At 46.4% G+C, this 14,783-nt stretch overlaps 1 protein-coding gene and 1 long non-coding RNA gene across 5 annotated transcripts in view; one reads left to right on the forward strand and one right to left on the reverse strand.

Moving 5' to 3' along the window:
- RSU1 (Ras suppressor protein 1) overlaps positions 1-11,412 on the forward strand; it is a 225,916-nt gene extending 214,504 nt beyond the window's left edge. For 3 of the 4 annotated variants that reach the window (XM_039478766.2, XM_074404987.1, XM_074404986.1), the window contains one exon: positions 10,789-11,412. In XM_039478766.2, coding sequence (XP_039334700.1) covers positions 10,789-10,891 — 103 coding nt within the window. In that variant the 3' untranslated portion in view covers positions 10,892-11,412. The remainder of the gene's footprint in view (positions 1-10,788) is intronic. The other variant, XR_012518926.1, reaches the window with a different exon arrangement.
- Positions 1-14,783, reverse strand: part of LOC141585451 (uncharacterized) — a 119,462-nt gene that overhangs the window by 40,215 nt on the left and 64,464 nt on the right. Inside the window, exons 2-3 of the long non-coding RNA XR_012518931.1 lie at positions 3,373-3,488; positions 2,322-2,497 (exon numbers count right to left, since the gene is read on the reverse strand). This is a non-coding gene — a long non-coding RNA (uncharacterized LOC141585451). The remainder of the gene's footprint in view (positions 1-2,321; positions 2,498-3,372; positions 3,489-14,783) is intronic.

The following is a 14,783-nucleotide window of genomic DNA, read 5'->3' on the forward strand; positions in this document are numbered from 1 at the left end:
CCCAGCCAAGTCTGTATTGGCAGGGCATGAAATCTGAAGCGGGGTGTTAATAGGGACCAAAGTGGTGAGTGGCGACTGTATCGTATCATCCAGCTAGCCGTTTAAAGAGTTCCATTAGGTCATGACTGTTTAGGCTTTGAGAGCTGGACTCGAGTTAGTGGATTTTCACAATAGTGTTTTTGACGAGTAATTTGTTAAATGGGTAAACGCCCATATAAAAATAATTCCTAACTTCCTTATATTTATGAATGGGTTTGTATGTCATACGACAAGCACATACAGACATATACAGTGGGATGTCTTTCTTTAATCTCTGCAGTTGCCAAGTAGGAAATAATTCTTTTTATAAATAGAAGAAACCCACTCCAGGTATGAAGTCTATCAGGGAAGGAGTTTGTTTGGAAAACTTACCAGTGCCCTTGAACTGATTTCCTTTTGCCTCTAAGTTTATTCTGGAAATTGCAACATTTAGCACTTTGCAGTTTAATTTAAAAGGATTACCTATTTTCTTAAATGCTTAAGCAAGGAAGCAAGTTGCAGTTATTGATTTTTCTCTGCATGTATTCCGTGAAAGCTCCTTCCCCAGGGAACATACCTCCTGAACTGCATGCTTGCTGGTGACAGCTTGGACCTCTGATACATAACCAAAGACCTTGCCTAATATCCTTGCAACTGCTCCGGGAATTTTTATTAAGTAAAAGCATCATTCGAGTAGACAGGATGATGAAGTTTAATGAGCATCTTTTGGGCATGATATTGTTAGTTTTGCTCTGCCAGAGCCCTCATTTCTTCCCTCCAGTGGGGCAGATCGTGAGTCTAGAATGTATGGGTGTTTTGAAATCTGCCTGATATCTTGTAGCCTATTTTTCATATAGCTTGTTATCTGTGTTAAGCCAACTACAGATTCCTTTTGGCTGTTTATATAGATACCATTTGCACATGCATGTTTATACTTCCTCCACTGTGTTGGGAAGAGAAAGCAGGTTATAATGGAGAGGAACGTGACAGACACACGCTGCCGTTCGTCAGTTGCACGGAACCATCTCTCGGAGGCTTGATTTCAAAAAAAAAAAAAAAGTTTCCTTTTGAATTAATGAGACTTCTCACAGGAATTAGGTTAACTGTTAATTTTTTTTCTTTAGGGATCAGCAATTTGTGTGCTCAGATTCTGTCACCAGCCCCTCATAGCTTGGCTATTGCAAGTGCTTATTAATAATCTCAGCTTCACACTTGGTCCACAGATCTATCTGCGGAGATTTTAAATTTAGCATCCTACCAGAAGATTACAGATTAGAAGCAAAATTATTTCTCTCCATTATTTTCAGTGGCCATATCCTGAGATTTTCAAATTGCTTCTTTTCTTGGTCTGTATGAGGACTTTCCATGGAAACACCCAAAACAACAGTAGGGATACATATGACACGAGCAAACGACTTCAGAACAGCATATTGCACCTCTCATATACCTGGCATTCTGAAAGACAATATTTACACAGCACACAATGTGTTTCTAGCAGTGCCTGGAGTGTACAGACTACAAAAGAAGTTAAGCCTGCACTCCCTGCCCTGCAGAAAATGATAGACTTCTTAGGAAAACAAAACCCGGATGGGAGATGATGAGATAACTTAGTGCTTTAAGAGTTTGAACTTTGTAGTCATTGCCTGAGCTTAACCAAGCCTCGAGCTGCTAAGCCTCAGTTTCCTTATCTGACCAATAATGATCGTTAATAGGAGGTTCCTCACTGGATTGTTGCGGCAGTGAATGATGAATGTGCATTAGCTGCATTGGAAATGTGCTATGATCCCTGCACTCTGCTGATGTTTTGAGATAACACGCCAAGGTCAGGAGTCACTTTATGTATCATCAAGGACTTAGTGATGGGATCCTGATATATTCCATAGGGCTTTGTGATGGCAGAAAGGAGAAGGGGAGGAGGAAGCTGTGAAGGTCCTCAAGGCCTCAAAATACGGATGGATGAGATCTCAGTGGCAGAGGGGACCTAAGCAGGCAGTTCGGGCCGTAATAACACAGACAAGCAACCAAAACAGACCAAAAGGAATGCTGGCTGTCAGGAGAGGCTCATCTCAGGCCTTGGATTCATTTAGCCCCTTTTTCATTTTCCAGAATAATTCAGTGAACCCAAAACTGATTACCAGTGCACCTGCCCGATAGATAACGGGTGGACACTCCCCTCTTCCAGTTCAGATGGCAGGCGTTCTGGAAAGATGAGGACTCCGAGGCTATTCAGCTGCTAGGTGGCAGACCTCACGCTCACTCATCTTTCCTGCACGCTGCCCTGCCTGCCTCAAGCCCAGCCTTACCTTGCACACACCTGTTAGTGCACAGACAGAGGCGACGTTGGGCAAGTCAGGTCCCTCAGCCGCATGCGCTGTGGCTGCTCTGTGCCAGGCTAGGGACCCAATCCAGGGCCCAGTGGCTGCTGTTTTCCATGCATGTACTGCCATCATCTGTAGGACCCACTGGGAAGGGAAGTCACCTGTATCAGGAAGACCAAGAAGGGAACCATTGTAATAATTGAATGGCCATGTGACTTGGCCTGATTAAAGTAGGAGAAAAAAGAAATGGATGATGGAAATAAACGAGGTGCCATAAAACTGCTAATTAATGAGTTGCGGGCCTTTTAAGGAGCTGATGGAAGCTGTAGTCCCTTTCTGCTGAAATATACTAGAGTTTCAGACGCTTCTGGGGTCCTAGGCTAAGAACTTCTACTGTAGAGCAAACGAAACTTTTGTCAGACCTGATTAATATGGTGACAAAAAAAAAACAAAACAGGAGAATGTGAAAATGACTTCAGCGTTCCTGAAGTTCTGGAGATGTGGAGGGACAGACCAGTGGAAGGTGGGGTGAGGGACTCTTCCCTGCCATTTGGGGTTTGGTAGCCCAAGTGTCCCAGTGGGCCGAAGAGGGTGGGGACTGGGAGGGAGACTGCTCAGAGACAATCATTAAAGTTATAAAATTAGATGGTCTTTCTAGGGAGGAGAACACCAAGAGATACAAGGACCAAAGAGGTGTCCGGAGAGAAAAGAAGAACCAGGATGCCATCCTAGCGCCAACCGAGGACATTTTAGAAACAAATGCCTCAGGGGAGGTCTTCCTTGCTGCTGCAGCAAAGCGATATGAGACCCTTGGATCTGGCATAAGACTCGGTAATTTTTCCAAAAATGAAGATGCCCATATTAAATAAAATCCACCTATCAGCCAGGCACAGTGGCTTACGCCTGTGATCCCAGCACTTTGGGAGGCTGAGATGAGAGGTGGTTTGAGCCCGAGTTCGAAACACCGGCCTAGCAATATAGTGAGACCTCATCTTTAAGTAAGATTTTAACATAAGCTGGACATGGTGATCCGTACCTGTAGTCCCAGCTACTTGCCAGGCTGAGGCGGGAGGATCGCCTGAGCTCAGAGGTCAGTGCTGCAGTGAGCTGTGATCATACCACTGCATTCCAGCCTGGGTGAGAGAGCAGGACCTGTCTCAAAAAAAAAAAAAAAAAAAAAAAAAAAAAAATTCACGTCAGTAATAGAAAATCATGCATAATACATACTGCTTGATAAAAAAAAAAAAAAGTTGCAAAATTTATTCTGAGAACAGTGGACTGGAATTTTTTGCTGTGTGATTTCAGCTGTCCGTAGGCAGTAGTGGTCAGTTGCATGGAGCTTGAAGCAGCCCGTCTGGAGCCTGCTTTAACAGCATGTGGCCAAACTCACCGGCCTGCCAACCCAGGCAGTCTCCAGGATCATTTCCTAATGATCCTTCTAGAGCTGGGCTTCAGCAGGGGTTCCTGGGGTGGCTGCTCCGAGCACGGCCCACTCCCACGTAGGCCTCTGGGCTTCACAGTGAGACGGAGAGCCTAGTGAGTGACATCTCCCACCGCTGAGTGCATCATAGGCATCACATCTTTGAAACTGTCTTCGGCAACAGAAGCATGTTCATCAGACTCTCAAGAGCAATTGATCCTCTGGTGTCACTTCAAAGTACTCTTAGTTTTTTCTCACTTCTTAATTATCTCCCAGTTCTCCTCTCCCAAGCCCGGGGCTCAGGGGAGAGAAGATTTCTAGGACTCTGTGACCAAGGGTTTCCACCACTTCCTGGGCTGAACATTTTGCCCACCAGCCATTGCAGCCCAGTGGGTGACCTTGCGCCAGGCTCCCTTTATACACTATCCAGTTGGCATAGCTAAAGCTGTCCCCAAAAGATTGGCACCAAAGGCACAGTCTGGCAGTGCAGATTCCGGGCTGCATGAGGGCACGGTAGCGGCCTGCAAGAGGCGGGAAGGAGCTGGCCTGGTAGCCTTCCTCAGAGGAGCTTCCTGAGAGGTTAGAGGGGGCAGCTGTCATTCTGAAATGCCCACCATGTGTCCCATGGACCCCAGTGGACAAGAGCATTCCCCTAATTGAATCTCGCCGAAGCCCTCCATGGTAGCTGGGAATCTTCATCTTTATTTTGCAGATGGAGACATCAGACTGCAGCAAGTGAGTGAGGTTCCCAAGGGCACATGTCATTTGGGGCCGAGCGTGGTGCAGAAGGCAGAGGTGATTGTCAGTCCCAAGGACTGTTGTCCAGGAAGCCCCAGTGCCGGGAGCCAGACAGGTGCCGCGTGAGCAGCGAGGTGCGGTGGCCCTGAGGGCACATGCTGTCTGCGACAGGACAGTGGTGCCAGGGTCTGAGGGATGGCTGGAGTTCCCCAGGTGCAGGAGGTGGAGAAGCTGTGTTCAGCAAGGCCCTGGCGGGGAAAGGGCAAGTCATGAGAGGTCAGGAGGACAGAAATTTTCATGTGCCTTGTGTGGTATGGCACACTTTTTCCTCGTAGGAACTGCAAAGAGTAAGATGTCCTTCAGTGTCACTAACTCTTCTCTGTCATCCCGAAGTCACTGCTATAAATTCAGTCCAGGTAAAGAAAATGTGACACATATATACCATGGAATACTGTGCTGCCATAAAAAAGGATGAGTTCATGTCCTTTGCAGGGACATGGATGAAGCTGGAAACCATCATTCTCAACAAACTGACACAAGAACAGAAAACCAAATACCACATGTTCTCACTCATAAGCGGGTGCTGAACAACGAGAACACATAGACACAGGGAAGGGAACATCACACACCAGGCATGTAGGGCGGTGGGGGGCTATGGGAGGGACAGCATTAGGAGAAATACCTAATGCAGGTGACAGGGTGATGGATGCAGCAAACCACCATGGCACGTGTATACCTATGTAACAAACCTGTACGTTCTGCACATGTGCCCCAGAACTTAAAGTATAATTTAAAAAAATTAAACCCAGGTACAGGCAAAACACAGGCCACCAGGCATAGCTTCAGAGGACGAGGGAACAGGGACCAGCCAGTTCGTAGTAGCAAGAAGCCAGTTTGCAAACCTGCTTTCACTTCCTCTGGTAGAAATAGCACCCATTTTTCCTTTGGGGCACACCTTGCCTATCTGAATCTTGCTTCTTTCATTTTTCCATCTTTTTAGTAAGCAGTTACCCCAGAAACTTTACACTTTTCCTGTTGAAATTAAGCAGAATCCTCACAGGCTACCCAATCAGGCCCAGAGATGTTCACCTACTTTGTTAGTTCTCTGTCGATGCTCCAACAGATTATCAAAAACTTAGTAGCTGAAAACAAATGCACGTATTACCTGACAGTTCTGAAGGTCAGAAGCCTGACATCAGTAGGTTGCATCCTTCAGGAGATTCCAGGGAAGAATGTGCTTCCCTACCTTTCTGGTTTAGAGAGACCACCGTGTTCCTTGGTTCATGGCTTCTTCCTCCCATTTTCAGAGGGTGCAGGGTAACGTCTTCAAATCTTTCACTCTGACCCTCTTTCCTGTTTTTCTTTTTGATTGTTAGAGGCAGGGTCTTGCCCTGTTGCCAGGCCAGAGTGCCGTGGCGTGATTATGGCTCACTGCAGCCTCAAGCTCCCTGACTCAACCGATCCTCCCAGCACAGCCTCCCGAGTAACTCGCTGGGACTGCAGGTATGCTCTACCACACCTGCCTACATTTTTTTTGCTTTTTGTAGAAATAGGGTATCTCTATGTTGCCCAGGCTGCTTAGGAACTCCCAGCCTCAAGCAGTCCTCCTGCCTTGGCCTCCTGAAGTGCTGGGGTGACAGATGTGTACCCCTGCACCTGGCCCCTCCTGCCTCTTTCTTTTAAGAAACCTTTTGATGACACTGAGCCCACGGGATCATCTAGGTTCTTAACTAAGTCACGGCTGCAGAGTCCCCTCTGCCATGTAAATTAACAGTCACAGGTTTCAGACATTGGATGTGGCTATTTCGGGGGCGGGGGGGAGGGCATTATTCTGTCCACCACCCTTACTTGAGGCCCCGTGGCTCATAAACTAGCAGAACTAGTAACAACACCAGACTTTACATCTTGTTGAGACTGCACTGCCACAGCCACGTCCCCGTGAAAATGGCCACTTATGGCCACTTAGTGAAACACCGACTCTCATCTGCTCACACAGCTGGAGGAGTTAAAGGATCGTGCGGCGGACAGCAGCGTCATGCAGCCCTGCCGATGACTCACTGAGGAAGTGGGGTGATGCATTTAGCTCTGCCTCAGGTGCTTCCTTCAAAGAGGATTAAACCCTTTGTTCCAGAGGTGTTTGGGGATTTCGCGTTGATAGAAAATACTGTTATTTTGCAGGGGAAACAGCCCTAAAGAAGGACGGTCATCATGTAATTATATGGATTTAATCACTCTGGACTGTAAACCGCCCCCCGCCCCGTCTGCCCTATTTTTCAACAAGCCTTCACTCACTGATTCCAGTAGGTGTGCCTTGGTGGCAGGCTTACCGAACCGCCCTGCAAGGAAGACAAACGCTATCTCTAGCTTACAGATAAAGAAACTGAGGCACAGCGAGGGAGGCGAACATTGCTGATGACTTGCCCAGAGTCAACAGCTAATAAACATCTAAAGCGGGATTTGAACAGGAAGTTCGGGGCCACTGGCTCCCACCTAGCCCTTTGTAGTGACTTGCTCCGAAGCCCCAGGATATTCAGACACAATCAGTGGGATCAGAATATAAAAAGGCAGAGACGGAAACATTCCAGTTCTCTCCGAAAACAGAGAAGAGCCCTGCAGCTTTTGCAACCCCTTCTGAAATCGCTTGCCTGAATTCCCATCCTCAGGGCCCAGGTGAATATCGGCCCCTTCTGGGAACCCCCCACCCCCACCTCAGCGCTTCCCTCATTTAAAACCTGAGGCAAAGCAGCTTCTTGTCAATTCGTCTCAGCTCTGACTGCTCCTCTCCCTCTGCTGACCTCGTATCATTGCCAAGACCCTTTCTTTGCACTCGGGTATTGCTATGTTTCCAGGTGCATGAACTGTGGAGTCATCTTTCTGTTGACTTTAAGAATCCTGAAACTTTGGAGGCTGGGTGCATGGCTCATGCCTGGAATCCCAGAACATTGGCTGGCCAAGTTGGGTGGATTACTTGAGGTCAGGAGTTTGAGACCAGCCTGGCCAACGTGGCGGAACCCCATCTCTACCTAAAATACAAAAATTAGCCAGGCATGGTCGTGCACGCCCGTCATTTCAGCTATTTGGGAGGCAGAGGGTGCAGTGAACTGAGATAGTGCCACCATACTCCAGCTGGGCGACACAGTGACACCACCTGAAAAAGAATTCTTAAAGTTGAAGACTGTCTTTGAATAAGAATGTGCATATGTATTTTTTTGCTCTGTGTGAAAAACAGGTCAGAAAATAGAGGAAAGCTCTCTGAGGCTGTAAGGAAGCTGTGAGTGTAGCTGAAGCTGCCGAGGCCACAGGTGCCTGTGTGAAGGCACAGAACAGAGTCAGACCCTTGCTTCCTGCCAGGAGAGAGGAGCTCAGAGACCTCAGCCCTCCGGCGTGTACCCTCTGCAGCGTTAAGCCCCTGAGCGTTGTGCCAGTGGCTCTGGGCAAATCAACATCCCAGGACAAGGGCAGACGCTATTAGAGGAGTAAGCGTGTTTCGGAGCATGCAGGATGAACAGAATGGAGGCATCAACTTTCCTCTGTTTGTTGTGTCTGGGAGAGATGTCCAGAAGGAGTAAGTGGTTGGGTCCACGCGGCTAATGCAGGGTGAGCTTTCCGTCCAGCGCAGGGTGACCTTTCCGTCCGACATGGGGTGAGTTTTCCATCCAGCGCGGGGTGACCTTTCTGTCCGATGCGGGGTGACCTTTCCGTCCAACGTGGGGTGAGGTTTCCGTTCCGCGCGGGGTGACCTTTCCGTCCAGCGCGGGGTGACCTTTCCATCCAGCGCAGGGTGAGCTTTCCGTCCGACGTGGGGTGACCTTTCCATCCAGCGCAGGGTGAGCTTTCCGTCCAACGTGGGGTGACCTTTCCATCCAGTGCAGGGTGAGCTTTCCGTCCAGCGCGGGGTGATCCTTAACTTTGAAACGTCCAGAGCACCTTTTGTCATGTAAGATAACATCCTCCCAGGTTTCAAGGACTCAGATACAGGTATCTTTGGAAATTAGGGGCAGCAACAGAGGGAAGGTTGGGCCCACTGAAGGTTCCTCCCTGTCTAAACCAGTGGTCTCCTACCTGGGACCCAGGACCTAGGACCCCCAGGTACTCATGGCCTCATCTTCAGGGGGACTTGACCCTTTTAAAAGTGTAGGTTGGGGGAGCCCCTATAGGTTGAAAAATGCGCTTTTATGGAACAGATTATCTTGAGATATTTCTCCTGTGGCTTCAGAGAAGGCACAGCAAGGCTGGGCAGAACAGGGCTGCTGTCTCCATTATACCAGCAAAAAGGCCTCTAAACTAATTTCTAGAGAAGTGAAAAGCTGGCCGGGTCCGGTGGCTGAAGCCCGTAATCCCAGCACTTTGGGAGGCCGAGGCGGGTGGATCACGAGGTCAAGAGATCGAGACCATCCTGGTCAACATGGTGAAACCCCGTCTCTACTAAAAACACAAAAAATTAGCTGGGCATGGTGGCGCGTGCCTGTAATCCCAGCTACTCAGGAGGCTGAGGCAGGAGAATTGCTTGAACCCAGGAGGCGGAGGTTGCGGTGAGCCGAGATCGTGCCATTGCACTCCAGCCTGGGTAACAAGAGCAAAACTCCGTCTCAAAAAAAAAAAGAAGTGAAAAGCCAATTTGCAGGCTCTCATGTTTTCTGTCTAGGACATACGGAACCTTCTTGATGCAAAAGAATGGCCTCCCCTTTTCCTGGAGAGCAGTCCCAGCACCTGGCTGCATGTGCCCGCCCTGGCTCATGGGTCTGTCTCTGGCCAGCTCTGAACCCTGCATTCTATACTCTGTGAGAGTGACTGTGCATGCAACCTGCTTGTACCACCGCCAAGACACTGGGAAGACGGGCGAAGTTAGAACACAGCATGCCCCTCAAAACCACAGTGTCCAGCTTTCCTGGGTCACAGAATCAATTGGGCAGTTCCCTGTGCCAGCCCTGCCCCAAATGTCACATCCAGAATACCACTATTGCAGGCCAGGCAGGGTGGCTCATCCCTGTAATCCCAACACTTTGGGAGGCCAAGGCAGGAGGAGTGCTTGGGGCCAAGAGTTTAAGACCAGCCTGGGCAACAAAGTGAGACCCGATGTCTATGAAGAATATTTTGGCTGGGCACAGTGGCTCACACCTGTAATCCCAGCATTTTAGGAGGGTAGCTCACTGGAGGTCAAGAGTTCAGGACCAGCCGGGCCAACATGGCAAAATCCTGTCTCTACTAAGAATAAGAAATTAGCCGGGCAGGGTAGTTCGTGCCTGTAAGCCCAGTTACTCACTTGAACCAGCGAAGGGGATATTGCAGTGAGCCAAAATCACACCACTGCACTCCACCCTGGGCAACAGAGTAACAGAGTGAGACACTGTCTCAGGGAAAAAAAAAAAAAAAACCCAGATGCCAGTATATACTAAACTGCCCACGAGATCAGCATCCAGAGAATATGTATATTCCTTGCGCGGATGTTGGCGCTGGAGCCACCTGGTAGAGACGTCAGGCTCTGTGCCAACCCTCCTTCACTTGGTTCAGGGCAACCACAGGCTGTGGAGCCCGGTAATGTCCTGGCCGTGGAGGACCTGAGACACCCCCCAGGCTCTCGTGGAGGTATAGTTATATCCATAAAAGGAGCTAAGGTTGAGCTGTGTTTATTTTAGGGTGGCTTTTAATTTGGTTTAATCAGAATCACTCATAAATTATCGATTTATTACCTTCTGCTGTTCAGTTAACTCCTCTCAGTGATGGAGCCAGCTTCACTGTGCAGCGAATGCCATCCACCATAATTACAGGGCACTTTGTCAGCATTTCATCAGCGATACTTATTAACATGGCATTGATGTGTGGTAGTCAGCCCCATGCCATCCATCATGGGTGAGCAGCCAGTGCAGATTTGGACACCATTGCTCTCTGTCACATCACCCAGCCCCTGGGCTTTCGGGCCAAGCCTGATGCTCACTTTTCAGTATATGGACACTCTGTTTCTTCCATGCAACCCAATTTTTACCACTGTCAACTTAAAACACTCACAAGCTTTTTAACTTCCATCCAGAACATCTGAGCTGGGCCTGACTGGTTCTCCCAGTGAGTGTGAAATCCCAAGAGACTGGTCTATGGTTGGACGGCATGGCGTACGTGTGTAAGAGAATTTTATATTCCTCATAGTGTATGACCCAGAGAACACGCGAGTGATCTTTTGGTTTTCTTTGGCTTACCGAGTATTTCCGGAGATTGTTCTATTCCTGAAAGCTCTTCCAATGAAAGCGCATCTTGCGCTGGCAAAACAGATCTGATGGTTTCCTTTCTCTGTCTTTGCAGCCTCTACGGCAGACACATGCAGGCCAACCCAGAGCCACCAAAGAAGAATAATGACAAATCGAAAAAGATCAGCCGGAAACCCCTGGCAGCCAAGAACAGATAAGGAAGGGGTTGGCATCAGGTGGCCTTCCAGCACCTTCTCTCTCCAGCACTTCGTTCTCTCTTGCTCTGTCTCTCAAATAAATGCCATGTGCGTGTGGCCTTTTTAATATTTCTTTTCACTCTTTCTAATGCTTCCCACCTTACCTTTTAGATTCTTCTGGTAGGTGGGAGATTGTTATAAGGTCTTTAAACCGTTTCCATTTGCTGCTTTTAAGTTACCGAAAGCATAGAACAAAGCTCTTATTCAACTGCAAATTCCATAGTGGGCACAGGCTTTTCTTGAATAGACATCACCAGGGCTTATTATCCAAAGAATAATTAAAGTCATGTAACCATTTAAATGTCACTGTTAATACTTTTCACTCTTTCTGTTGATTCACGTAACTCATTATTTTGCTTTATAAAAGTCTTCCTTCACCCCCGAGATATGTTAATTTCACTTACAAATGATATTTTAATAAAATCTTGAGTTTATATCACATGTTACTTATTGACCCAAAATAAAGAACAGTCCGATCCTGATTTTATGTACTTTTCTCCCCAAGATTATCTTGTTCAATTTTATTGGTTATAGATAAACTCAAACTTTTCATGAAAGAAATGCAAAATTATATCACAGTTCGTTTCTTCTCACATTAATTTGTCAAGTTTTTTAAATTTTTTTCTTTGAAGACTTTCTAAATTAGGAAGCAGAAAAACAACTCTCTAGGAGATTCTGCCAAAGGATTTTGGAAAGTAGCATTCCTTCGCCAAAGAAATGGTGATTTCTGCCAGGGGTTGGTAGACAGGAACTGTGAAAGGGAGAGAAAAAACCCTCAACTATATTTTTTTGTCTCGGCAGAAAATCTGCTCACATCAGAGCATCCTTCTAAGCGACTCTGTTGCCAAAGAAGTTGTGTAAATGTGCACACACCATACCACACCCAGGGTGGAAACCACAGTTGCAGAGTCATTACACCACCGATTGTTTAACATCTGTGATAGACAGCTTTCCTTCGTCTAAACAGTGGTATGTCTGAAAATGAAAATAAATGCAAGCTGAGGTTTGGTGCCCACTTAAAGGGTTGCCAACCCCAGAAGACCCGCACAGAAGACAGGTGTATGAAGATGCAACGTCTTTTCAAATGGACTGGGAGAAGGGGCCCACCCTTCTCTGCTGTGTCCTTTTAAGCTTCTCACTTGGGCTCCACTGGGGTGTTTAAAAAGCCAAAATCAAAATCAAACAAGTTCTGAGTTAATTAGGAAACAGACTTTGCATTTCAATCAGAGAGGCCGCAGAGTAAGGTCTGAACTTGTGGCTCTGGACAACTTCCTGACAGAACTTTTAACTGTGGGAATAGGCTTCCCCGGGCGCCATCACCTGTTTTGGGATAGAGAATTGATACTGTTTTTCTAGATGCCGTGTTTCCCTCTCCCTCAGTTTTTTTTGAGACAGAGTCTAGCTCTGTCACCCAGGTTGGAGCGCAGTGGCACAATCTTGGCCCTGTGCAACCTCCGCTTCCCGGGTTCAAGTGATTCTCCTGCCTCAGTCTCCCAAGTAGCTGGAATTACAGGCGCCCACCACCACACCCAGCTAATTTTTGTATTTTTAGTCAAGATATGGCTTCACTGTGTTGGCCAGGCTGGTCTTGAACTCCTGACCTTGTGATCCACCCGCCTTGGCATCCCCTAGTGCTAGGGTTATAAGCATGAATCACCGTGCCAGGACTGCCTGAATTTTTTTAGTTAATTTTTTAACTGGTGAAATTGCAGGAGGGAGAACAATGTCTCTGCCATTGTGGATCGGAAAAACTTAACCTTAAATTAAACCAGCAAGAAAGCATTAGTAAAAATATAACAATATGCAGGGCTCTTAGGAGTCATTTTTTTCAAAAGTTGAAAACTCTAGATACAGGAATGAAATACCTCCAAGAAACATGAAGCAGTCATCAAAGACTCACTGGTAATGTATTTTAAAAGTACACAAATCAGAGCAAAAATCAGCCATGTGTAACAATGAGAAATGTACAAATATTACAGCCGTATGAAGCTGAGGATTAACATGAAATAAACATTCTCACACACTGCCATTGGGAATATACATTTCTCTCCAGAAAGGACGTAGCAGTTTGACAATAGGTAGCAAAACCTTAAAACTGTACTTGGGTCTAGAATTTTAATTTCTAGAAATGTATCCTAAGGAAAGTATCAGAGAGACACACTAACTGCAACGTTTAGGAATTGCCATTATACCATTGTATACGCAGAAAAACGGAGAAAAGCCTGATACCTGTCAGTGGAAGAAGGGTTCAGTGAATTATGGTGTATCTGTGTGAAGCTTTTACGACGACATTAAACACTGTTGAGCAACAGCCTGGTGGATCGCCTGAGCTCAGGAGATCGAGACTGGCTTCGGCAACAGGGTGAAACCCTGTCTCTACTAAAATACAAAAAAATTAGCTCGGTGTGGCAGCGTGCACCTGTAATCCCAGCTACTTGGGAGACTGAGGCAGGTGAATTGCTTGAACCCAGGAGACGAAGGTTGCAGTGAGCTGAGATCGCACCACTGCACTCCAGCCTGGGTGATAGAGCAAGACTCCGTTTCCAAGAAAAAAAAAAAAAAATTGTTGAACAGTAAGGGTGAAGAGAGAGAATCATAACATGATTAAGTAGAAAAAGCAAGATTTTTAAAATTAACTATGTAAGGATGGTCCCAGCTATGTCAAAAGGAAGCTGTGTTTTTAATATGTATGCATAAAAAATGAGAGATGGAACACAATTTTAAGGCAGATATATTACCTCTGTGTATGGTGAACTGAGACTTTTTAGAATTTTATACTTATTCTGTACTTAAATTTTTTATAACACATACTTTTGTAATCAAATTATTAAATACATGTATTTTTCAAAATGAAATTGATATATCATGGTATGTTATGCAATCCAGGAAATATATATATATTTAAGCTCAAGGCATAATATAAAATGTCCGTGGTTGGGGGGCGGTTTCATTTTTTGTTACCGAAACAGGTTTCACATCTCTTCCTACAGTTTTTAGTTGCTTGGTATCTGGATCAACAATATATCCAAAGTTTGAAAGGTGCCCCCTATCCCGCGCCCTCCCCCCTTTTTTTTTTTTTTTTTTTTTTTTTTTTTTTGAGACAGAGTCCCACTCTGTCACCCAGGCTGGAGTGCAATAGCACGATCTTTGCTCACTGCCACCTCTGCCTCCAGAGTTCAAGCTGTCCTCCCATCTCAGCCTCCTGAGTAGCTGGAATTACAGGTGCCTGACACCATGCCCGGTTAATTTTTGTAATTTTAGTAGAGATGAGGTTTCACCATGTTGGCCAGTTTGGTCTCAAACTCCTGACATCAGGTGATCCATTCCACCCAGCTCGGCCTCCCAACGTGCTGGGATTACAGGCATGAGCTGCTGGGCCCTGCCAGCCTATGGCTGCTTTCATGTGACCACAGCAGAGCTGACTGGCTGACACAGAGACCCTATGGCTCACAAAGCAAAAACTTTCCTATCTTTCCAGAGAAACTTCTGCTGATGATTCTATCAGCTGTTACATCCCCAGCACCCAGAATGATGCCTTGTATACAATAGGGGCTCAATAATTATTTAATTGAATAGACTACAAATTGAATACTTGTTATTTGGATGATATAAAGCTAATATTAAGGAAGAGGGAAGTGAAAAATTGTTAGACATTCCTTTAGTGTTTTCTACTTTGTCATTCAAGGCTACTTTATCATAGCCAAATTCCCCTACGGGAAAAAACCTGTGAGTAGTATTATAGGTGAGAGTTTATACAACCCTGTAAAAGTTCAAACCTTTACTTGATTTTTTGGTGGTTCTTATAATTACCCAATTGTTACATGCTTGACCATTTAGCCTTCCTCAAACAACC

The sequence above is a fragment of the Saimiri boliviensis genome, chromosome 8, assembly GCF_048565385.1.
Source record: "Saimiri boliviensis isolate mSaiBol1 chromosome 8, mSaiBol1.pri, whole genome shotgun sequence".
Classification (NCBI taxonomy): domain Eukaryota; kingdom Metazoa; phylum Chordata; class Mammalia; order Primates; family Cebidae; genus Saimiri; species Saimiri boliviensis.